The sequence below is a fragment of the Leucopleurus acutus genome (assembly GCF_964270905.1).
Source record: "Leucopleurus acutus genome assembly, chromosome: 9".
NCBI lineage: Eukaryota > Metazoa > Chordata > Mammalia > Artiodactyla > Delphinidae > Leucopleurus > Leucopleurus acutus.
Window position 1 is genome coordinate 73,528,095 of NC_139144.1, and position 25,955 is coordinate 73,554,049.

General features: G+C 35.7%; 1 protein-coding gene across 1 annotated transcript in view; it reads right to left on the minus strand.

The window, feature by feature from the left end:
• The window catches only part of PPP1R3A (protein phosphatase 1 regulatory subunit 3A), a gene marked incomplete at both ends in the record, with an annotated part of 36,255 nt that extends 13,909 nt beyond the window's left edge, over window positions 1–22,346 (minus strand). The window contains one exon of the mRNA XM_082846296.1: window positions 21,559–22,346. Coding sequence (XP_082702422.1) covers window positions 21,559–22,346 — 788 coding nt within the window. The remainder of the gene's footprint in view (window positions 1–21,558) is intronic.
• Between the last annotated feature and the right edge of the window lie 3,609 nt (window positions 22,347–25,955).

A 25,955-nucleotide genomic window follows, 5' to 3' on the forward strand; every position in this document is an offset into this window, starting at 1 on the left:
CTGAAATCAAATCATTCCGAAGTGACACTTCTCAAAAGGATCTGTTGCCCAGCTGAGGGTGGCAGCCACTCCCCTGAGCACCTGTGCCCTCTATTGTTCCCCAAGATAGTAAAGTTTACATGGGGTTGTTCGTTTTGTTTTTTCTTTAATGGGGAACAAAGTGCCAAACTTCTCCAACTCTTTCCCCAGCTTTTCTCCTCTTCCTGGCTCTTGACAGAGAATCTCAAGCATGTATCAATACTCTTCCCCTTATCTGGAGAGTAAATCAGGTGAAATGATGTATAATTCAGTAAAATATTGGTAAAGCAGTTCTTCAGTATTTCGTATGGGAGATGGTAGGTTTTATGTTCATAAGAAAAATCACCAACTATCTTAAATATAATAATTAGGGCCAACAAAAGTCAGGGCATGCCAAATCAAGTTAGAAATGTTAAAGTACTGCCTTCCTGTTATTGCTTTTAATTAAATGTTAAATTTTAAAGTTATGAAATCATTTTTTCAAAATCCTAGGGCCTTTTATTTATGGCTATGCAATTAATAAATGTATTTTCTCTAAATTTAAAATTCTTTTATATTTAAAATTTTTTAATATTATCAGCTACTGCTTTTTAGTTTTAATAAGTGTTTAGTAACCTCTATCATGTGAAATCCATTGGAATTCATTTCCATTTTCAAGAAATTCAGTTTCACAAACATTTTTAAACTACCTACTCTACTTATGCTAATCACAGCATAAATTGATATATCAGGGAAAAGAGAAATATGGTAAATTGGGTTGGATGGTTTGTGTTAAATTCCAAATAAGAACCCTATTATCGAACTGGATTTGTATTTAACTGCATTTGAAAAGTTTTCTAGGCAGACTCAGGAAGTCTTAAAGCATTATTTCTAAATTTAATGCTTTTGTGAACTTACGTCACACATTAAAATCATCTTAATGCACCTTTTTGTCGAATCTTCACAATAGGATTACAAAAGGAAGGGAGGAGAGGATACATTTAAAAAGCAAATGAAAAAGAACTCAATGGAAGCCTATTAGGCTACCTGTTGATGAGCCTGTAAGAGAGTCATTAATATGCGGATCATTGACATGATAGGCCATAATGACTCCTCCAGGGACACTCATTCTATTGTGTCAGAGACTAGTTAGGGATTCATTAACGTGAAGACTCGTGACTTCTTAATATGCAAATTATTAATGCAATGCACTGAGGCATACTCACAAATGTCCACATCTTGTGTTACAGGTTTTCTTTGCCAGCCCTTCACCCACACCTTTTGTGAATTAGTATTTTCTTTCTGTCCTCTTGCGGATTTCTTCACAAAAGATTCTGCACTCCTGTGGAATCTACCACTTCATATTCAAAGACCTCCTCCCCTTCAGCCCACATTTCTTTGATTTAAGGCAGGTTTATATATACAAACCACTTGAACATTTTGACTAAATCAGTCAAAATTCAGCACAAAATCTGATTTGATATTTTTCTGCAATGTCAAATTGCTTTTTGGCTAAAGGCAGAACAATGTGAACGAATCACTTGTTTTTAAAAAATGAGATTCTGAAACATGAATAGTGTAACCAGCAGTTGAATAATTTGCTCTGAAGGTGGGTAGGGAAAGAGTAGTAGAATAGAAAAAAGAAAATGAGAGCAGAGAAAGGCCATGAAAGAGGACACAAGAAAGAAAAGTTTAATTAAACTAAGAAGAGTAGGTGTTTGTACCAATGTAACACATTAAATGAGGAAATGGATTTAAACTGCTCAGTGTCTGGCATACAGCAAGCAATCAATAAACATTACCTATTATTATTACATCGACACTTTGCAAAAAGATAAAATTAATATCACATTCCCTGTTGAAACAATAAGAAAAATGTTACGGAGTGAAAGTTGTTCAGTCCTTGAATTAACATACTCTGAAGAAGGGGATCAAACTTATAGTCCTTATTCCTGCAGCAGAATTATCTACAGAATTCATGGAAAGGTACTCAAGTATCTTTCAAAGCTTATACACATACCATGTATGGGAAATATAATTTTTCATCTGGGACTATGTATGCAACCTGTATTCATTTTCTTGCCATTTTATTCTAGCCTCATCTAAAATACAAAACAATCTTTTACTACTATTTCTCTACTAAATTTCAGGAGAAATTTCAGACCCTAAACTTATAAACCCTAAATTCTACAGTCCGTCTATAGAAATTTATATCTGTTTATCATAAAATATTAGTATCCCCATACAAAATTAGTAAAATAATTTTTTTTTATTTTTCTGCGGTACGCGGGCCTCTCACTGCTGTGGCCTCTCCCGTCGCGGAGCACAGGCTCCGGACGCGCAGGCTCAGCGGCCATGGCTCATGGGCCCAGCCGCTCCGCGGCATGCGGGATCCTCCCGGACCGGGGCACGAACCCGCGTCCCCTGCATCGGCAGGCGGAGTCTCAACCACTGCGCCACCAGGAGAGCCCCGTAAAATAATTTTTTAAGTTAACAGCTTTACTGAGGTATCATTTGCATACCACAAAATCCACCCATTTTAAGTGTTCAATTCAGTGACATTTAGTATATTTAATATATTTACAGAGTTGTTCAGTTGTCACCAAATCTAATTTTAGAACATTTCCAGCACCGCCAAAAGAATAAGCCTGTTAGAGTCACTCTTTACTCCCAGTCCTAGGCAACCACTAATCTTCTTTCTGTTTTGAGATATTTGCCTATTCTAGATATTTCATATTAGGAGAATCATACAATATGCATTCTTTGTGTCTGGCCTCTTTCATGGAGGAAAATGTTTCTGAGGTTCATCAGTGTTGTAGGATGTATCAATATTTCATTTTTATTGATGAATAGTATTCCATTGTATAGATACACTCACTTTACGCATTAACCAGTTGATGGGTATTTGAATTGTTTCCACCGTTTGGCTCTTGTGGACAGTGCTTCTATGAACATTTACATACCAGTGTTTGCATGGACATGTTTTCATTTCCCCTGGGTAGATACCTAGAAGTGAAATTGCTGGGTTTATGATAATCCTATAATTTGTTTCTCCACATCTTCACCAACACTTATTATCTGTCTTATTAATTGTTGTCATTATAGTGGGCGTGAAGTGACATCACATTGTGGTTTTGATTAGCATTTTCATAGTAACTAATGATATTGAATACTTTTTCATGTGCTTATTGGTCATTAATATATCTTCTCTGGAGAAATATCTATTTAAATCCTTTGCTCATTTTAAAATTAGGCTCTTTTTATTATTGAGTTGTAAGAGTTCTTCTGGATAAGTCACTTATTAGATATATTTGTAAATGTTTTCTCCCATTTTCACTGTCTTGACTGTGTCTTTGGGTGCAAGAGTTCTTAATCTGGATGATGTCCAAGTAATAGAATTTTTAAATTAGCTTTAAGGTCTTTGCTAACTTGCAGAGATCCTTCATAGAATCTATTTGATTAAAACTCTTTAAATAAGAGGCAATATTACTTTTAACATAAATAATCTTTATTAGTGTAGTTATCACATGCAACCAACTACATTTCATATTCTTGGTCATGTTAATTTCAATACTAAAATGCTAGAAAATGTCCACCAGTTATTGGTCCTAGCCAAGTTCTAGACTGGAGAAGATGTAAGCAGATTCAGGGATGATGCAATTGAACCTATAGAGTCAAGAAAAGAAGTCCAACTGATTTAAGAAGCTTACAGTACAAACACCACCTTACTCCTCTGGTTGGTGCCTTTCACTGGAAGAGATGGAATAGGTAGGTACCAAGATGGCTCTCCCAGTTGAAGACTTTTGGATCCCTGATTAAGTAAAGCAAAATTCATTGCCAGCAAACCTAAGAAGATGAAGTGTGAAGGTCTCACTAAGACAGACTATGGTTAGAGATTAATAGAAGAGCAATACGATGCTTGGGAAGGACAAGTTGAGAACCAGTATGAACTAAAAGGCAAGGAACAGGCGACTGAAGAAGTTGGGCCACAGGCTGGGATTGCTGAAGGAGTCAAATGCAAGGGCTGAATCCTGAAGGGATGCAATTATGTTGCCAAAGATGGGGATCTCTGCCACACTTTTAACAAGGCAGCACAAGACTTTACAGTCAACATTCTGAAGAATACAGCTATCAAGTGGCTTTAAAAGGATTCAGTCCTTCTACTGGACATCATGCTAAGTCAGAATAATGTTGGACAAAATTTAGTATGTATTCATTCAGCAAGTAGTTAATCTGTGCTAGGCATCATGCTAGACGTTAAACTACTAGCACAACCTGAGATTGAACCAACTCTGACTTCATAGAGCTTACAGTCTAAAGAATGATAAATGAAAACTGGCAGTATAAAATCACAGCTGTACATTTCATGATTGGGGAAGCATGGAGTGCTATAGAAGAAAATACAGTCGACTCTTGAAAAACACAGGTTTGAACTGCGTGGGTCCACTTATATGCAGATTTTTTTTTCAATAGTAAATGCTACAGTACTACGTGGCCTGCAGTTGGTTAAATCTGATGATGCAGAACCATGGATACAGAGGAACTGAGTATATGGAGGACCAACTATAAGTTATACTCAGATTTTCAACTACAAAGAGGGTCAGCACCCCTGATATCCCTGTTGTAATAAGATCCATAACAGGGTCCATACAGGATCCATACAGGGTCAACTGTAATAAAATCCATAAGTCAAACTCAGGGAAGGCAGTAGCAACTGTGTATATACATGGGCTTGTAAAGAGAGCAGACTGAAGGAAGATCATATCCTTTAATATGATTACAAATCATATTTAAAAGTTTGACTTTTCTGAACTGTAAAATATATACTTTTCAAAAAGAAAAGTAAATACTTTCTGAAAGTTTACTTCATTCTAAATGGAAATTAACTTTACCATGCTATTTAAAGTGTCTTTTTCGCCTTCCCCAAGTCATCACAAATGATGGGGCAAAATTTCTTTAATAGATGCCCTATTTAAAAAGCTTATCTTTTGTATCGTAATTCCCACAGTACTTAATGTTGCTATTAATGCTTAAAAATCCCTCAGGCCATATTTGCAAAAGCATTATTTTATTTGCTAATTTTTCTTTGTTTAATAGCATTATTCTTTTGGTGGATACTGAGACTAATTGATTTTCAAATTTAAAAAAAAGTTACAACTCAAAACACATGTGTTTAGTCTTTTGTTTATATCATTCTCAACCCTGGTGCATATCAGAATCAGCTGGGGAGCTTTTTAAAAATACCAGTGCCTGCAACCTGACCCCAACCAATGAAATTGGGGTCTTATAGGAGGATCTAGGTGTGGGTGCCTTATTTTTCCCCTTCCTATGCACACCCAAGTTTAAGAAACACTGGTTTACACTACTATTCTACCCTGGCTTTTACTATATCAAAGTATGGTTAGTGGGAAAATAAATCCTTCAGTGAAAATACTCTGCTCTTAAGATTTTCTATGGGGTGGGAGGAGAGGGTATACATAATCAAGCAGGTTAGCAATAATGTAAATTCTTTAGGGATTTTACTTCTGCTACTGTTAGGTCTATTAAACAATTAATTTTTTTTTTTTTTCTTTTTTACGGTACGCGGGCCTCTCACTGTTGTGGCCTCTCCCGTTGCGGAGCACAGGCTCCGGACGCGCAGGGTCAGTGGCCATGGCTCAGGGGCCTAGCCGCTCCGTGGCATGTGGGATCTTCCCGGACCGGGGCACGAACCCGTGTCCCCTGCATCAGCAGGCGGACTCTCAACCACTGCGCCACCAGGGAAGCCCACAATTAATTTTTATTCATCATGGGAATTACCAATCCATACATCAGTGAATTTAAATTTACTGATTTTTTTTAACTGAAATGAAATCTAGATGCTGTTTAGGGTAAGAGACATTAATCTTTTCTACCCTAACACTGATCATGTTTGTTAAGATTTAGACCTGGGATGGTAAAATGTTTTCCAGTTGTACTATGGCAAATTGCCCAAACGATTATTGTAAATGCAAGCACCGTAAAGTGTATTGCCAAGGACACTAGTTCGTTAGATCCCATAAAAGAGACAATTAGTCTTGAGATGAAAATGGTAGCGATGAGGTGACAGTTATTAAAAAAGCAGAACACGCAAGGTAGTGGCTTAAATGTAAGTTGTGGATAATGCTGATAGTTTAATGTGTTTGGAGTTTATAATATGTAAAATAATGTTTCATATAAAAAGATCAAAACTGCTTATATTCCGGTCTTCTTTTTTCCTCATTTGCTACATAAGTAAAGGCACTTGCAAGATTACACTTGCTTTCCTTCCAAATCATCATTTTACAATGGTTTGCTTGATTTATTTTACATATATAGTGTTAATTTATGAAAAATGTTTTCTTCTTACAGGTATCAATTTACATAAACTTATCCAGTATCTACAGTACTTATAGTCTATTGTCAGGATAATCAAAAAAAATTGAAATAAAATAATAATAGATAGAATTTTTCAGTGCTTTTTAAGATAACTCAAATGTGGAATTTCTTCTTTGATTAGATTACCTGTAACACAACTGCACCTTCACCAAGACAAAATTGCAACTCAGTCCTTCAGTTGCAAAGATGAATCTAAAAGATTGGATATAGGGATTTGGGCAGCCAGAGAAAGCAGAAAGGGACCCTAAAAGACTTTAGAGTCAAAGACAAACTGCTGATGACATATTTTCATCTGTACTTTTGCTACCCTGCCCCTTTCTCTCAGAGACCCTGTGGGTAGTGATGAGTCCTGTGGGAAATAAGCCCAAGAATGTACAGGCGACCTAAAGAGCATGAGAACCTAATGTAAACAGAAGGGGAGATCCATCACTTGTACTTACTTAGAATATTTGCACTGGTTGCTTTGCTCTGCATGGAACTTGCTTCCCCCAGATTTCTTCATGACTGACTTTCTTCAAGTCTCTGATCAATTGTCATCTTCTCAATGAAGTAGTCTTTATTCCTTATTCTTTTTATGCTGCTCTGTTTTTTATATTCTCAATGGCATATGTCATCTTCTAAAATAACTTACTTATTCTTTTTGTTTATTACTTATTAGTTTTCCTTCCATTAGAATGTAAGCTACATGAGGACAGGGATTGTCATTTCTTTCATGATGTATCTCTAGTACTGAGAACAGTACCTGACACATAGTATGTGTTCAACAAAGATTTGTTGAATGTATGAAGATCCTGTATTCATTTCTTCTAGTCATCGATCTTTTTTTTTATTCTCTTTTAATACACAAGCTGAAAAGCATAGTTAGAACTTTGATACTAATATTTTGATTTTTTTTTCATGTGAACCAAGATTCATACCCTCTTAATCTTGAGGTCATTGGTACTATAGAAAAAAATATACTAGTGTAATTTCCATGTATCCATCCAAGAAGATAAAGACTGAGATGCCTGGACTAATCTTTTTCACTAAATTAAAACGTAAACCTTAGATTTTGAAGGAAGAATTTGGGTGAGAAACAATTATAGAAATAAATTTCCCCTAAGTGTCACCAGAGTAGTAAAATAAATCACCCATGAAATAGTATAGAAATACCTAAAAATTAGTGCCATAATATATATATGTGTTTATTTACGTTAAAGATGACCTATAGCAGAATTCAGTTAATATTGATAATGAGAAAAGGATAAAACCTATGTTTTAAACATTCTAACATACAGAAACAATAAGTAAAAAACAGTTATGAACATAGAAAATCAATATCCCTTCTTATGGACAGTGACCTAGTTCATACTTTTCACTCTATTCTGCATGTGCTTACTGGATTGATATAACTAAAGTAATACTTTATCCTTGAGCATAGGAACTAAAGTTCAAAATCCTTGGTCTAGCAAGACAGTGCAATTCTTTTTCAACCTTTTTCTTCAAGTTTGACTCTTACAATTCTTTCCATTCCAGGCAGTCAAATTGACAACAAAATCTCCGACTTATCTTTTTTGCTGCCGTGTCCACAAGTATTTTTTATTCTATGTAAACAGTCTCCTAACTCTTCTCCACCTACCCAAGTTTTACCATTTCCAGATCAAGTTCAGTTCCTCTGTGATGCTGTTTCTGATCAGGTCCGCCTGCAGTAAATCATTTCTCTAAAGCCTGTTGCCCTGCATCTCCTATGCTCTCCTCTAAGTCTGTGTCTTTCCATTTATGTTGATAAGTAACTTCTCATGTGCATAAATGTTATCCATTTATCAAGTTAATGCTTGAAAATAGAAGCTAACTAGAAGAATCCTACATAAATTAAGGACTCTGTAATTTCTTTATGGTTAATTGGCTGATTGGGGCACTATGGTTCAAAGCCACAGGGAATTAGAGACCTTAAATCACAAAAAGAGCTTTTCCTCTTATATATTTCCTGGCCTTGATCAAATAAATCCCTTTTGCCTAAATTTCTTCTTATGTAAATAGGACTGGCCTCTTGACTACAATGTATAAAAGTGATCTAGTAGGAGGTAATTTTATATCACTTAAGAAATAATGATAGAGACATTTAAAGTATGTATTCCTTAAGTTTATATAATTAGAAATTTCTAAACCAAAGAACAAGTTAACTTGTTAAAGTAGTAAAATATCATAAATTTAAAGTTGTCAATGGGCTACAATCCATGCACAAGATGAGAGTCCCACCTGGTTTTGTAGACAAGTTCTAATAAATGTTACAGATGCTCAGATAAAAATTAAAAGAATGAAAGCAAACTGTTCCAAAATTACCATAAGTGGTCAAGGAATTCCCCAGGAATTGAAGAATAACACAGAAAAAAAAAGACTCTTATAATCACACCAACATAATTTTGAGGGTTTTCAAAAAAATTAATTGCCTCAATTAGTCACAGACAGGAGTATTCTGTTGTACTAATAAGAATACTCCTCCAGGATGCTCAGTCAATAGCTAAGCTTTCCCCAGAAATTGTTTAACTCAGTCTCAAAAATGCCATTTTCAGTAGGAACCCATCCATATTTGTATACTAAAAGTTAATTGGACAACAACAAACGTAAATGATAAAACTTTAATTTTCAGCAAGTTTCATTAAAACACTTCTTCTGAGAAAGTGAAACATAACTATTTACAAATGCTATGCATTACCTACCTCAATAATACTTTTATACTTTGGGTGGAAACTTCAGGTTTTATACAATAAAGCTCTTTAGGATATTAGGAAAATTATAGTAAAACTCTTAATGAAAACTATGAGATGATAGTTGAGGGTAGTGATGTAAGAGTTAATTGATGTGTCATTATAGATGGGGTATATTATTATTTTGCCATATAAAATATGTAATTATTTATGCTAATTTCCTAAAAACATATATTTGTTTCCCAATTCTTATATCATAAAAAGAAAAATATAATTTTAAAATTTAAAGCATTATAATATAATAACAGTACTATTTCCATCTGAGTTTGTTAATATTTTCACAAAACATTTTAATTGTAGTTTATATTCTGCAAAAATCAGCAGTTAGCTACAAACTAGAAAGTCACCATTGCTTATGGTTTTCAAAGGTAAAAGCTTTTGCCTATAAGAATCAATGTAACTGGACTCCTCTTATATAGTTTTAAAACATTTATATACAAGCATATGGGAAATCTTCATATTATTTCTATAAATTTCTTTAAATCTAAAATTATATTAAAGTAATTTTTTGAAAAAGTACTCAATAGGGAGTTCCCTGCAGTGGCTAGGACTCTGCGCTCCCAATGCAGGAGACCCAGGTTTAATCCCTGGTCAGGGAGCTAGATCCCACATGCCACAACTAAGACCCAGCACAGCTAAATAAAGAAATATTTTTTTAAAAAAGTACTCAACAGAATGTAGCAGATTCATCATACTACCTTTTTGTAGGTTTTAAGGTTAAACATTTACATGCACTGCATTTTTTCTCTTTAATTGTTTTTGTTTTTATGGTTTCATATAAGCAAAGGCCAAGAATCTGCAATCTCAAGACAGAGAGGACGTGGTTTAGGTGTTTAGGTTTAGGTACAGGGGAGGAATCTGGTAGAGGCAAAAGGCCCAGTCAAAGGAAGTCATTAAGGTAAAGAAAAGCAGACAGAACAACAGCCAGACCCAGAATCCACAGGTGTCAGAATCAGTGAGTGCCACAAGCAGCGGCAGCAGAACTAACATGAGTACTGGCCCTGGTCCTGGCCCTGGCAAAGAGAAAGAATGAATGACTCAATTCTGATCAGTGGACATTCAATATCTGCCTTTGGTCTTTTATTATTCAGCCTGTTGGATTTTTCTCTTGTCCCACTAGTCTGGATTGTGATATGAAGGAAGCCAAAAGCTGACCAATGAGTATTTCTTTTATTTGGGATGTTAAGATTACTTGATATTACAGAATAGTAACATTGTACTGACTCAATGAATCAGCTCATTAGAAGACAGGAAAGAAGGAAAGACTAAATAAAGTGTCAACTATATTAACTTATTTCTCAATTTGATCTTTCTTTGATACCCTGGTAACTGCAAGTAAATTTAGACTACTACAAGATGTTAATATGGTTAATATGTTCAATTCTCTATTTAATTTTGAGTCAATTTAGACAACAAATATGTGGTTACTGAAGAAATAAATTTCCCTCTTAGCTGTTGTTTTTATAATGTGTATGTTTTTTGTATACTCTGTTCTTTATTTTTAAAATAATGTGTTTTTTTAATTAATTTATTTAATTAATTAATTTATTTTTGGCTGCGTTGGGTCTTCCTTGCTACGTGCGGGCTTTCTCTAGTTGCAGCGAGCAGGGGCTACTCCTCGTTGCGGTGCATGGACTTCTTATTGTGGTGGCTTCTCTTGTTGCAGGACATGGGCTCTAGGCATGCGGGCTTCAATAGTTGTGGCATGCGGGCTCAGTAGTTGTGGCTCGAGGGCTCTGGAACGCAGGCTCAGTAGTTGTGGCACAAGGGCTCAGTTGCTCTGTGGCATGTGGGATCTTCCTGGACCAGGGCTCGAACCCATGTCCCCTGCATTGGCAGGTGGATTCTTAACCACTGCGCCAGCAGGGAAGCCCCAGAAACAATGTTTATTTTTATTCAAATGAACAATCATTACTTATGTGGCAATGGAATCGAATATGAGTGTAGAATTAATAGGAGTTGGCAAAAGGGAAATCAGTTCTTATGTTGACGTTTCTTATTTGCATGACTGGAATGATAATTATGACTTTAAACGAAGTACAGGATAGAGGAAGAAGGATTAGGATTGAAAGGGAAATGTAACTTTGGTTTGGGACGTAAGGGGATTAATTTGCCACATGGATATCCAGATGGAGATGACAAGTAGGACCCTGATTTTTAAAGATTGTGGAAACAATAAAAGCACTCATCATTAAAATTATAAAAAGCATAATTCATTCTTTAAGTATTCAGAATGAATACTTTAGGATTTTACCAGGCTCTATGGTTATCAGGTTTAATCAATATTTTTTCAGAGCTTTTCCACACAAAACCCTTTGTTAGTCACAGTGGGGAATAATGCTTAAACTAATATACCACTGCTGACCTCAAGGATCTTGCAATCCATTTGAGAGGATGGCACACACATAAAAGTTTTTAAAAGTGCAGGAAAAGGCCACCATTTGAAAGGCCACCATTGGAAGAATTCTGACTAAACAGATATAGAGGGACATATGACAAAAGTCCTCTTCTTCCAAATAAAAATATCTGATAAACAGTAAGTTTCACTGAATGTTAATTTCTTTGCTTATAAATTGCATCAGATGCAAACATGGCAAACAGCAACCCTTTCATTTAAGGAAAGTTGTTTTATTTTGCATCATAGGAGTAGCTACTCCATGGGAAAATATTCCCAGAAACGCTGGTAATTTTAAGGCAGTATAGTGAAGCTATGAAAGGGCAAAAGCAAGTTCCGTAACATGGATAAATCGACAGTAGGAGTAGCCCTGGTGAACTACACGAGTTTTATGAGATTTGTAAACAAGTGCCTTGAATATTCACATAACTGCCATTGTCTAAAGCTTAACTTGGTTTGCCAAAGGTAACTTTGAATGAGGTATTACTAATACAAACAATATAAAATACTAGAAAATTATGAACTATCTTTGTGAAAAGCGAAAAGCTCATATATACATATGCATGTGTGCTTTCCACACAAAAAAGCAGTGCATCAAGGATAACTTGAATGGAGGTGGGCAATATTACTTATACTGCTCCCTATGTTCAATTTACTAAATAAATTATCAGCTCGATTGACTGTACCAGTCCTCTGTACACATTCATTGCTTCAAACAATGCCTTTTAGTTAAAACTGTACACACACATAGACACATACACACAGAATCAATAATTTTAACATATATTCAAATGACTTCTGCTTGTGAACACAGTATTAATCTTTCTACAAAAAGGTACACTTACAACAGTTTAAATTTCAGCTGGTCAGTGTTACAGTTGGTTTTTACAAATCTATTCAAAATTTCTTTTCAATGTACTTACAAAATTATATTATTGAATGAAATTGTATTAAAAATGAGCTTTCTAGAAAAGGGTGTAGCCATTATTCAAAATTAGTCATTATTTGTCTAAGAGAGTTTCAACAATTCTAATGCAGCTATCTTTTTAGGTAGGATTGAGAAATAAATGACATGGTCTTCTGAAGTACTTCTAATTTTGTGATTTAGTAAAATAAAGCCTCTTTCCCTTCTCTGACTCTCACAGGAGTCCAATACTCAGGATTCAGAGCTCAAGAGGGCAGGATTGGGAAAGCTTCTTAGCTAGCCTATTAACCTATCCAGCTGCCCTGATACCTTGGTTGCGGCAGCACACAGTCCTTGTAACAGTGCTATCATTCACTGGTTGGTGATGATTTTTTTCTTCTCTGACTTTTGCATTGAAATACTACAAACTAGTTTATTAGTTTGATCATTAGGAACTCAGGGGGGAAATCTAATGTTGTTGAGCTTATTTGACATGGAAAATAGAAATTAAATACTTTAATTTTAAAGTATAAGTATAGGAACTCCAACATTTAATTCAGTTGAGAATCGAAGTAAACAAATGACAAGATTAAAGGTATATAACAACATGAATGGCTACATGAAAAACATAGAATTTCCTGATCGAATACTTTACTAAAGAACACAGTCTTCCCAGGAGATGTTTAAAAAGAGAATATTATAAGCATTTGGCTTGGGTAGTTTTCAGAATAATTCTGCCTGAAAGCAAAGGATAGAATTAGATGGTCTCTTCTACAATACAATTCAAGGAAGACTCTTCAGAAATCAAGTGCTGTATTAGCATTGGAAAAAAATGATTATAACTTTATTTACACTAAGCACAGTAGTCTTATACACTGACTCAAGATTATATGTGAAGATCATATTTTCTTCTGCTTGTGCCTGAATGTGATTTTAAAATTCGGTGAGATTTTTCCATTGGCAAATACTCAAGAGATTTAAGTTGTAACAATATATTATTATAAAATTATTTATAAACATTAATCCTCAGAAGGAGATATTAGTAAAATGTGAAAATACTCAGCTTTATATCATATGTGGCTTATGAAGCTGAAAGTTACCTGAGCAGTTCTATGTAATTTGTAATTGTGTGAATACATCCAGAGTAATTTTTAAGAATGAAAATCAGCTTAGGGTTTTTATCACAGCTTTAGAGTCAATAGGTTAGCGTTGTATCATGGTTTAATTCTGTAAAACAAGCAGAGTACCATCAGTGTTGAATGGGTATAAAATCTGTTTCACATAATTAGGAAAAGCATCTACAATTTGGAATGCTTTACAGATTTAAATTTGGGGGATATTTTGATCTTTTTTACTACTGCAGACTTCAAAAGGGGTGAATGAAATTCAAATCTACAACCACACCCAGGACAATCATTGTCTTATGATATTAGAATCCCATTTGTAGTTGTGACTTGAATAACACTGATGTACAGCACAGACAGACCATTTTCAGAATAACTAGAGGGGGAGGGAACAGTAAAATTTCCTAAAGCAGGTTTGTTTAATGTACAATTGGTCTCTGTCACTAAACAATGCTGTATAACAGTCCAATTTAGCAATCTATTTCTATTTGTCATAAAATCTCTAAACAGCAGGATAGTATGACTGAGGTTATAAACTGAGGTTAAAAACCAGTTATTATTTATATAATAGATAATAACACTACCATGCCAGTTACCCAAGTAAAGCTATTAGGGAAGCAGAATAAAAACCAGAAGAGATTGGAGAGTTATGCCCTGAGGAGCTTTTTCTTTTTATATAGTGGTGGTGGGGTACAGAAAATGCTTCAAAAGCAGAGAAATGACCAAAATTCAATGGTGTATAATAGATCTTCTTAGAGGAAATAATTATATCAAATCCAGTTTCATTAACTGAGTTATTTGTAATGAGGTAGATGGACCTAGAGTCTGTCATACAGAGTGAAGTAAGTCAGAAAGAAAAAAACAAATACCATATGCTAACACACATATATGGAATCTAAAAAATCAGTACTGATGAACCTAGGGGCAGGGCAGGAATAAAGACACAGACGTAGAGAACGGACTTGAGGACACAGAAGGGGAAGGGGAAGCTGAGACTGAGTAAGAGTGTAGCATTGACATATATGCACTACCAAATGTAAAATGGATGGCTAGTGGGAAGTTGCTGCATGGCACAGGGAGATCAGCTCAATGCTTTGTGACAACCTAGAGGGGTGGGGTATGGAGGGTGGGAGGGAGGCTCAAGACGGAGGGGATATGGGGATATATGTATACTTATAGCTGATTTACTTTGTTATACAGCAGCAACTAACACAACATTGTACAGCAATTATACTCCAATAGAGATATAATAAAAAAATTCAATTTCTATTCATATGTATACAGGGATGATAAGGTGAAACTGTGTATAGCCAACTCAGTTTTTTACTCCAAAAGAACCATCTTAAGAAGAACTACCATAAGAAAAAACATGTTGTACTTCATTAAAAAAATACCTAAAAAATCCAGTCGATGTTCCAAAATTTTTTTGTAACCCAGAAGTTGCTGGAATTTAGGAATCATTTTTCCCCATAGTAGCAATGCCATAAAATATTAGCTTCCCTGGTTAGTGCCCAAAAGCTTATTGAACCCATAATTTTGAAACTATGTATTTGTACTAACCTGGATCCAGGCAGCAGGAATGATACTGAGGGGAAAAATCATCTCTCCATTAATCCTGGGCATAAGACTAGCCATGTACAAGATTTTAAAATATGGAATTTATCACCAATGCCATTTTGAGTATCTACTAAGTGTCAGCAACTGGGATAGATGTTTATATATGTTAGCTAATGTATTTGTCATAGCAACTCTTCCAAGTGGAGATTATTATCCCTATTTTATACCTGAATAAAATGGATACAAAGCGTAATTTATCCAAGTTCATACAGCTACTAATTAGTTAGAATGAAAGCCCAAATCTGCCCTACTTTAAAGCCCATGCTGTTTCCAATATGCCTTGTTGTTTTTGGAATCCTCCTTCCCTCCCAAATACACACACACACTCCAGACCCCCAGGGTCCTCCTGCTTCTGTGGGTCTCCTACCAAAACTCTGTATTCAAATCTGCCTTGTACACCATAGTGCTCCCTGCTCTAAAATTATCCATTTCCACTGTCTCAATCCAAACTCAAAGCCCATTTGTGCAGCTGACTTTAATTGGGTGTAAGATAGTGATAGTCCCTGCCAGCCTAGAGGTCTGCATTTAAGGAAAGGAATTTCTATGTGTGTGTGTATTATATAAATATGTGCTTACACATATAAACACACACACACACACACACACACTTATATATGTATGATCTTTTAAGTCTGACAATGCAGTAGACAATCAGGCCCACTTCAGGTGACTGCCCCTGAGGTAACTTCTCTTATACTATTCCTGTTGGGGTGCTGGGGTAAAACCTTGGAACAAGGACAAGAGTCACAGTGAGCAGAATTGGAAGAAGCTGAAAAACTGAAGTGTCCCACTTCACAGTCATCTTTTGCCTGGAGCGTTATTGGCTCAGAGTTCTTGGTCCCTGCTCCATTTTTACAGGCTGCAGATGGGCTTCAGGTGGGAAGTTAGGCTCGTAGAGATCCCAGAGGATCCATGTGAGGCCTGGCATCCGTAGTGATTCCCTTCCGCTAGGGCTTGAGAGAAACCCTGAGTGGTGAGACCCTCTTCTTCCTCTTCTCTCAGAAAAGATTCAGAACTACTCTAGGGAAAGTCTAGGCTTGTAGGGGTATGGATTTCCCACAAGACCAGGAAGCCACAAAGCCCTGGTAGATCTCCAAGGAAACTCTAAACTAGCTGGTTCCTTGCTGTCAACCATCTGGCAGCTTCCAAACAGTCCTCCTGATGGGTCCTGTGCAGCTGTGTTCTGGGTTTCCATATGGCCCTGCCAGAGGTCCCTCCCTTAAACAGACCCGGCTTCCACAATTAGCGTGTGCTCAGAACAGGTTAGTTATGGAATACATTAAGTCCTAAAGGCCTCATGGGGCTATTGACACTTTGCACTACTTCCAGGACCCCAGGTTATACTGTAAGTGAAAATTAAGGAAGTCTCACAATCCTAAAGCTCTGACTGGAACATGCAACAGGACCATATCTTAGGCACCATTTTCCAGTGCTTTTCTTGGCTTCATTTTAATGATTTTCCCACCCTGAAAGATAAACTCTCTCTAATCTTAAAGTCATGCTTTAGAAAGTATCTCTCTCTTTCCCATTCTTGAATGTACCTGGTTCTGTTCCTCAAGGACAAAAATTGAAGACTGGTCAGTTTTTTTCCTTTGGCATTGAAATCTTTTGGGCATTTATTTGCATTCACTTGGCCAAGTTATAAATACCATCCAACACCTATATCATGCCATTTCATTACTTAAAATAATAAATTGGTTTCACTTAACAAAATACAAAACCATATGAAGTCAGTCTGTGTACCCAATGGTTAGGAACATTTAGCAGCTGTTGGGAGGAAAAAAGAGATGCTGAAAAGGTCAGTCTGCTGTCCAGAACACAAGATCAGTTATAGATCACAGATCCGAGAACACCTGAAATGTAATGTAAATAGTTCTTTTTCATCCATGGCTTCCCTGGTATACCCAGAGAATCTGAGCTTTGTTTTGGTGTTCTTCCCCCCTCACCCCAACTGCTCTCTGCCCCTGTGAGGCCTGTTCCCTTGGGGCCTCTGGTCTTCACGGGGTCATGTTTCCAGCCATATGCCTAACAACACAGTACCTGACACACAGGCCCTTAATAAACACCTGTGGAATGAATTTTGAAACCTGAACAAGGAAGACTATGATGTCAGGAGAAAAAACACAAGTCCAAGAACCAAGAAATTAGTTAGGTGAACACAATTTGGTAATAATGACGGCAATTATATTTGGGTTTTAATGACTACTTTATAGGTGCCCAACACTTTACTAGAAGTTTTTAAAATATAATCTCATTTTATTTTAGCTTAATCATCACAACATTAGGCAGGCACTATTACCCCTATTTACAGATGAATAAACTGAGGCTGTGAGACGTAAAGTAATATGTCCATGGCCACATAGTTAAATGTATATTACCTGGGATTAATATGTGTGTCTGTTCAATGCCATAACCAATGCCTTTTTTAACCCTTTTGATCTGGTCCTCCATTTTTTCATCTATTAAACATGGAAATTTTAATAGTCATTAAGATCTCTTCCAACTTTAAGATGTTCTAGATATCAGGTGACTACATCTCAAGAAAATTTAGAATTCAATGAGTTTCCCTTGTTGATTAAAAGCCTGCAAAAGACAAAGAAATGGCTCTCTAAAGGTAAAAATTTAGAACCCATGAGAGGAAAGAGAAAAGGAACTTTTGGGCAGTTTGGGCTTTTCTAGGGTTTTTCAGATCCACCTAAAGCTAGAGTTAGCCTTGTCTTTTTGCAGGATTTATTATTTACTGATAACTTACTATGTTCCAGACACTATGCCAAAACTTTATATGTATTATTTTATGGAAATCTCTAACAATGTCTATGAGATAGTACTATTGTTATTCACAATTAACAGAAGGGGTACCAAGTTTAACTTGCATAAAGTCACACAGCTAGCATGTGGTGCATCTTGGACTCAAACCCAGACATGTTTAATTCTGAAGCCCCAAATTTTAACTTTGAAGTTATACTACTTATGCATGCTATTTTTAGTTTATTTATCTATGTACATTTAATATTATTTATATCAATGTCATTTAATTCTTTTGGTCTTTTTTTTTTTTTTTTTTTTCCGGTACGCAGGCCTCTCACTGCTGTGGCCTGTCCCGTCGCGGAGCACAGGCTCCAGACGCGCAGGCTCAGCGGCCATGGCTCACCGGCCCAGCCGCTCCGCGGCATGTGGGATTCCCCCCGGACCGGGGCACGAACCCGTGTCCCCTGCATCGGCAGGCGGACTCCCAACCACTGCGCCACCAGGGAAGCCCCTGGTCGTTTATTTTGAAATAATGGCCCTGAGATGTAGATCAGAAATCTGCTTAGTTTGTTTGCTAACACATACACCAGTGCCACATATGTGGTGACACTTACCAAGTATTTCATGATGCGTGCCTTTCAGTGCAATTAAATACCTTTGGGTCACTCTCAGTCATATGCCTATGCGTTACAAACTGTTTCCCTCTCCCTCTAGATATTTCTTTCTGTCCAAAGTGGATAGATTAATAAGAATCAAAGAAAAGAGACAACCACATCGATGTGGAGGTTTGCAAACTCTGACCTGAAAAAAATCTCCGTGGAGAAAACATAACAGAAATCCTACCTCACTCAGTGTGTTCCCACAGTTCATTCTGTACTTATTAGAAGGGATTATTGACACTTCTAGAAGATACAATCTCTGAGACCCTGATAGCAAATTAACTTTGGTATCAAGAGGAATTCAAGTTAGTTGTTACTCTCTACATTAAGACAGACTTATTTTCAGTTTAACTCTGACTTTTGTTACACACTACTATTAATCTACTTGCACGTGTGAAGTAAAAATTCACATACATTTCTCTTCTGCATTTACCTTCTCAAAGAAGTGACCTCCAAATTAAGTTACATAGGAAGTGTGGAAATGCTCAAAACAGACCCATTTAGATTCTGTAACTTTTGATGGGAGGAAGATATTTTAGAAGCTATAACTTTTTTGATCAAACAAGTATTAGTCCATTTTTGCTTTAGCCAAGTACACATTTTGTAAAAGAACACTAATAAGGTGTGCTGTTTTTCCCTAACCAAATTCTTCACAATGAAATCCAACTGCAATATTCATTTAGAAATTTGATAATGCTCTCTTGTGTGAGTTTTAGGAATATTTGAAACCCCATTGCATATAAATTATATCATGGAAAAGCTGTATAAATATTCTATTAAGGCACATGCTGTTCTAAGGATCTGTCAGGATTTCCTTTATACACTCCATTTTGAGTGGTATATAAATCAGATGTAAAAATTCACGTTGGACTGAAATTCAGCACAAAAGGCCTCCTCCAGAGGCAAATGCTTGTTTTCAAAATGTGGTTTGAATTATGTTGGTCATTTTTAAGTTATAGAAGTGCAGAAAATGTATTTGTGGTTTTGAAGGAGAGAGATTTTTTCCATTTTTATAACTCATTAGGAAACTTTACAGGCCTTTAGACCATTTTGTGGTTTAGCTCTTCTCAAGTTTTTCCCCAAAGCAATATTAAAACTTGAATGGTGTCCGCCATGAATCCAATGGTTACTGTTCTGAATACAAATGTGGGTATTGATATATATCCAGTTATACATATCTTAGACTAGGAGAAGTTTCAATAATATCATGACTGGGATAGATTAGGCCTAGCAGTTATCCTTTTTTGTTCTTGCTATCAAGTCAAGTTTGCTCTATCAAAGGAATCCTCTATCTTTACCATAGTTCAGCATGTAATGCTTGTAATTTTAAAGCTGTATTTCTTAACTTGCAGAAAAATCCAGAGTTAAACGCTGCTTCTTTTATGAGGTCTTTGACAATAAGGCTATGCCTTTTTTAAGTTTCACTTTTCTCTAATATATAGGGCAACTTGCAGCATGTATATTAGATATTCACAGATGATGATCTTATTTGTAAAGTATTTAATATGTGTATGTTTATGTATATAAATAGTTTATTAAATAGTGTTGAACTTATTTTATCTATATAGCTAACATGTTGCTGAATAATTTCATAAACTAATAAACTATTACTTTAGCACATAGAGATTATGATTATATTATCTCTCAATAGTATCAGTTAAAACCTGAGAAACTTTTGTTTGGACTAAGAAATGTAGCATATCTCACAAAGTCAGATAAACCAATCTTTCAAATGGCTTTAAAGGATAATGAAAACAGAAATATTTTATATGATTGAATTGCTTCACCTACATTATATTTAGTTCATTAATGCATTAGAATAACACATTTAGTAGTTATTATTTATTGCTGTATAAGAGATCAAGGCATTAAAGCATAAGAGGTTAGACCCTTCCCAATGTAATTCTTTATGTTTTTATTTAATTCCACTTGGAATCTGGGTGTCTTGATTCTTAATACAGTTCCCTTTTCATCATCTTACACTATTTCTGGTGCAGTTACTAGAATCCTTGGGTCCAGTGACAGTTATGGTGGACCATCCAGAGGATAATCAAACATTTGCCTGTGGCTGGTAGAGCATGTGGATTCGGAGGAACAGGAGACATCCGTCTCCTCTTGGATGTTTTATCTACTCGCCGACTGTCATGGAAATTAGCCAACTCTACGAGAGATAGAATTGAAGACTCAGTTTTCTTTATTTTTTACATTAACAAGAGAGCAAGGTTACTAATGAGGGGTCATATCCCAAATCTCTAATCTATAAAGCTAATATCCTTATTTCTATTTGGGTCATTTTTTTATTCTGCTCCATTTACTTTTACTAAATTATACTACTTTGTGTTCTATAATGTTACATTTGGTTATAATTATAAACTTTTATGTGTAATTCATCCATCACTCATATACTTCTGTCTTTCTCTTAGCTTATCATTAGAGTCATAGCTCTTCCGATTTAACTTAAACATCCAAACATCCCTGTATGACTCAACCAGTCGTTAAAAAGTTCGTTACAGCTTTGGGGGGAAGTCTGTGAATTTCTGAGCACTAGATACATACTGAAATACAGTTTTATGTTAATCAGAAATGTTTTGAAGTACGGCAAAAGTATTTAAAAACCACTGAAAATAAATATACATTAAATGACAAAATAAATAGTTTTATATGTTAAGAATCTAGATTCTGTGGTTTGCATTTAAGCAATTTATAACTCGCTAGGTAGGCAACATACACATTGCAGTCCCCCTGCCATCTGTTACATTATACCCATATTTTCCTTACATTTGGAGGATAGATAACACAGTGCTTTTATTTGAATAGCACTGACCTTATTAAAGCCTAGCACCATTGTTTTATACATAACAAAAATATATTTTTAAACAGAATGGCTGTTTCTTACAACCAGTGAAATAAAGAATGACCTTAAATAACCTTAAGATTATAAAAAAGTAAGGAATGTAAGATATATCCTCACCTTGATTTTACCTTTAAGCAGCCTTTTATTTGTCTGTTAGGAACTTCTTCCTGTAGTTTTCCAGGCTCCAGCTCTTGCTCTTTCTTTTGACAAACCAGTATATAATTTGTGCCATTATTATTTGACCAAAATGTACCAACAGAAGTTTCATAACGTATACAAAACTCAACTTTACTGCCATCTTTTTGATAAGGAGGAACCAATAAAATTTTAAAGGAGAATTGGTCAGTTTCACCATCACATGAATTTGGGACATATTCTGCTAATATGTCATAATATGTCTGCCAGTCATCTAAGGACATTCTCACATATACTAACTTCTCAAAAGAAATATTCAAAACTCGAATAATGCCCTTCATACTTGTAGATCCATGAAGATACTCAGTTGATTCCAGTATTGCTTTCTGTACTTGAAGTTGTTGCATAAGGTCTTCTTTTGAAGAAGGCAAGTCAAATTGTGGAGATAAAACATATTCTTCTGTGTGGAAAATGTCCTTCATTAAGTCAAAATCGGTTGAACCACTCGGAAATTCCCAGGAATCAAATTCTTTAACAGACACAAGATTGAACCCAAAGTTGTCAGCAAATGAAACTCTTCTTGCACCTGAAGGTGGATTGTCCAGGTAACTGTCTTCAGATGAATCAGAACCTCGTCTGCTAGGTTGAGGGGAGAAGCCAGGTCTGAAGGTAGCTTTAACTTCTTCATCTTCAGAAAGAGAATCAGGTACATTAGGAACTTCTAAAAAGTTATCTTTGCTAATCTGACTAGGTTCTTCAGAAGGCTCCATTGGGCTCTCTGATATCAAATAAGAGAGAACTGTACGACTAGTAGAGGCTGATACTTGAGACACTGAGGCTTAAAATAAGTATAAGGTTACAGTTGACATTGCAGAAAGGAGTCAGCTCTATAAATAGGTCTGATGGCGTGTAAACTATGCTCGCTTGCCTCCAAAGGCCTTTAATATGATAGCATCCATGTTACTCTCACCAGCATGTTTCAGGTTTAACTCTCAGTTTTTAAAGTTGCATATGTTTATGAGTTCCAAAGAGACATCTTAAATCATTTTCTGCTGTGTTCAACAATCTGAAACTTTAGAATAAAAATATTATTTTAACCAGTTGGTATTAAAAATGAAAACTTGAAACATTTATTTTAAAAGACAATAAAATTAATATCACAATACTAAATATGTAGTTTGAGCTAAATCCATCCATTGGAGCAGGCAAGGGAAGACAGGAGAGAATGAGAACATTTATAGAACTGGAAAGATCCAGTGTCTAATAATAATGATAGCTACCGTTTATCATGGACTTATATATAATGTGAACTCTAAAGGGTTAAATAGAGTTGCTGGGAGTTCTGAGGAAATAAACATGATTTAGGTGGAGAAGGTATCATTTGAAATAAACCGTGAAGGGTAGGTAGAATGTATACATCCAGGGTTGGAATGAGGTGGATTTTCCAGGTGGAAGAAATAGCGTAAGCCAAGGCCTAGAACAAATAATTAGTCAAATCTGTTATTTTAAACATTATTGTTTCTGTCAATTAAGCCATGGAAAAATACAAACAAGTAATGTTTAATTAACTTGAAAATATAAGTGGGCAATGGTAAACCTGGCCCAGGAGTAAAATATTTATGTAGAATAAAATGTTCTTCTTTGGCAAATTGCCATTTTATGCCCACAGAGCAGAAGTTAATACCATGACATGTTGGGGTTCTATGTGAGTTTTGAAGTGTGAGCAGCCTGTTTAGACTCTCGTATTTTTTTGTATTAATGTAAAACCCACTTTGGAATTGGCAATTGGGAAAAACCTTAAAAGATTTAAACATACATATGCTTTGACCCAGAAAATGCTCCAGCTATGAATTTGCCCTATCAGTAGGGATAAGTATGCAAAGATAAATGTAGATGTATGTTCATAATAGGATTGGATTATTTCTAAAATTCTAGAAACTATCTAAATTATCCATCAACAGGGAAATGAACAAATAATGTTACACCCATTCAGTAGAATGTTCTATAGTCATTACAAAGGATAAAATACCACTTTATGTGTTGATATGGAAAGGCAACCAAAATAAATGGCTAAGTGAAGAAAGGAAAGTGTGAACAAATATGTGCATAGAAAATTTCTGGAAAGACACAAAAGAAACTATTAGCAGTGGTTATCTCTAACCACAGAGGCTGAAGCTTCTAAGGGAAAAGGACCCATTCACTTCAGTTTATGGTCTCTGTACTGTTTGAAATATTAGCCATGAGAAAGGTTTTCTTTCAATGTATCTTCAACTCAAATTAACAAGTGTGAGGTGATTTTTTTTTTTTAAAAAGAGAACTCAATAGCATAATTTGTTTAAAATTACTGCTTTATAAATACATTATAACTTACTGAATAGTTTGAATTGCATACAGTAGTGGATCAAGAAATTATTTTTGAAATTAAAAATAAATAGTGTCTAGGATAAGGGAATAAAATTATTTAGGCTTTACCACATAGCTAGAATGGGTGATGACCACATGGATTGTTCAAGAATGGAAAATGGCTGTGGAAATGACTGTGCCTTGCAAATGTAATGCCCATGAGCCATGAGTAGCCATATTCCAAGGTACCTAAAATATGTCATTAGCTAGTCAAGGAAATTCATAACAAAGTACTCCATAGAATTTGTAAATAATCCATACAGTCATATAAACAATAGAATAATGAAAATTTGCAGGTAGAATAATGTACTAAAGTAGTACATCCAGGGATTATAAGCAGAGACATGGAGATAAAGACCCCTGGGTTTGTACACTGGCTGTGACACTTACTAGCTGGGTGACCTTCAAATGTTGCTCAAATTTTCTTACCCTAAGTTTCCCTGATTGCTAAAATGCAATGTTAACAATTAAATGAGATGCTTGCTAAAATGTTTAGCACAAAACTTATAGTAATAGAAGCAATCATTATTTTTATTTCTATGTATGTTTGTGAAAGGTTGATTTTAAGATACACCGGTAGATCAGATAGATAGATAGATAGATAGATAGATAGATAGATAGATAGATAGATAGACGGACAGACATAGAGAATCTACCTATACAATATTAAGTAATGGTTTATAATTTGCGTCATTTTTGTCTTTTTTTAAAGGCTATAGTATATAACATTTAGCTTTACAAGACATAAAATAGCTCTACATTAGAAAATGGTCCTGTATTTGAGCTTAACTTTCCTGTTCTTAATTTCTCTTCCCACAGAGCAATACTCCCTTGATTTGTAATAATCACTGCCTATCTTTTGGAGTGTATAACCTTTGCGTAATTGTAGACGGTTGACATGTTCCCCCTTAGTCACCACTTAGCTAAAGCAGAGTGATTTCATCTTTTCAGTCTCTTCTCACATGTCAGTCCTTTGGCACTTCTTATCGTTTTGTTACTCCTCTGTGAACTCCTTCCAGCTTGCCTATATTATTCTGTTAATGAGCTGCCCCCAGATGAATGCAGTAGCACAGATCGAGTGTCTCTGGGGCATGTAAAGAAACTCTGCCAATTTCAGCCTTGTGACTTGGTGTTTGTATCAGTTAAAATTCACATCTCCTTGCTTTTTTTCCATATCATAGATCAAACCAACATCTCATTTTCTCATACTCACTACTACCTCAGTTTTAACGTGACTTTTACCACACTCTTCCTCAATACCTTAGGTATACCGGTTTTATCAGAGTTATGACTGTTTAAAAAATTTATTTATTTGTTCATTTACCAAACGGCAGCTCAAGTTTCCACACATTCCACTTCCTTTGTATTAATCAAACATTCTCAACGTTACCTTTAACATAAAAGGCTCTTTCAATAAGGATCCCTGTAAACAGGAAGTAGATGTCATGCTCAAAATAAGATAATTCCAGGAGGGCTTATTTACAAGGGTCTATTTATAACATGTAAATGCAGAAAAGCCACAAGGGTTGGTGCAGTAAACTGGGGCCAATCGCATCAGAGCTGTTACATTCCTCAAGGGAAGAGGAAAGGGGACAATCATCAAAACTTGAAAGCACAGAGTGCCATAAACTATATACCGGCCTGCAGGGGATCAGTGATCTTTGGTCAAGGGACACAGCCAGCTGAAGATGACCTTGCCAGGAGTGATCCATGGACAAAAATACACTGAATTCACTCTTCTTTCCTACACTATCCTGCCGGTGCTACCCATTGGCCAGAGGCTATGGGTTCTATTACAGTTCATTCAGGTCAATCTCCCAGAGCAGAGAGCAGGGTGGAAAAGGGTGAAAAAAGTGGTGAGTGGGTTTGGAAGAGCAAACAAAAGATATTGGAGATTAAGATTTTGTATTTACTTATCTTTATCTGCTTATGCGTTATATTTAAGCATATGTACGTGTTGCTCTTTCTTCATACAT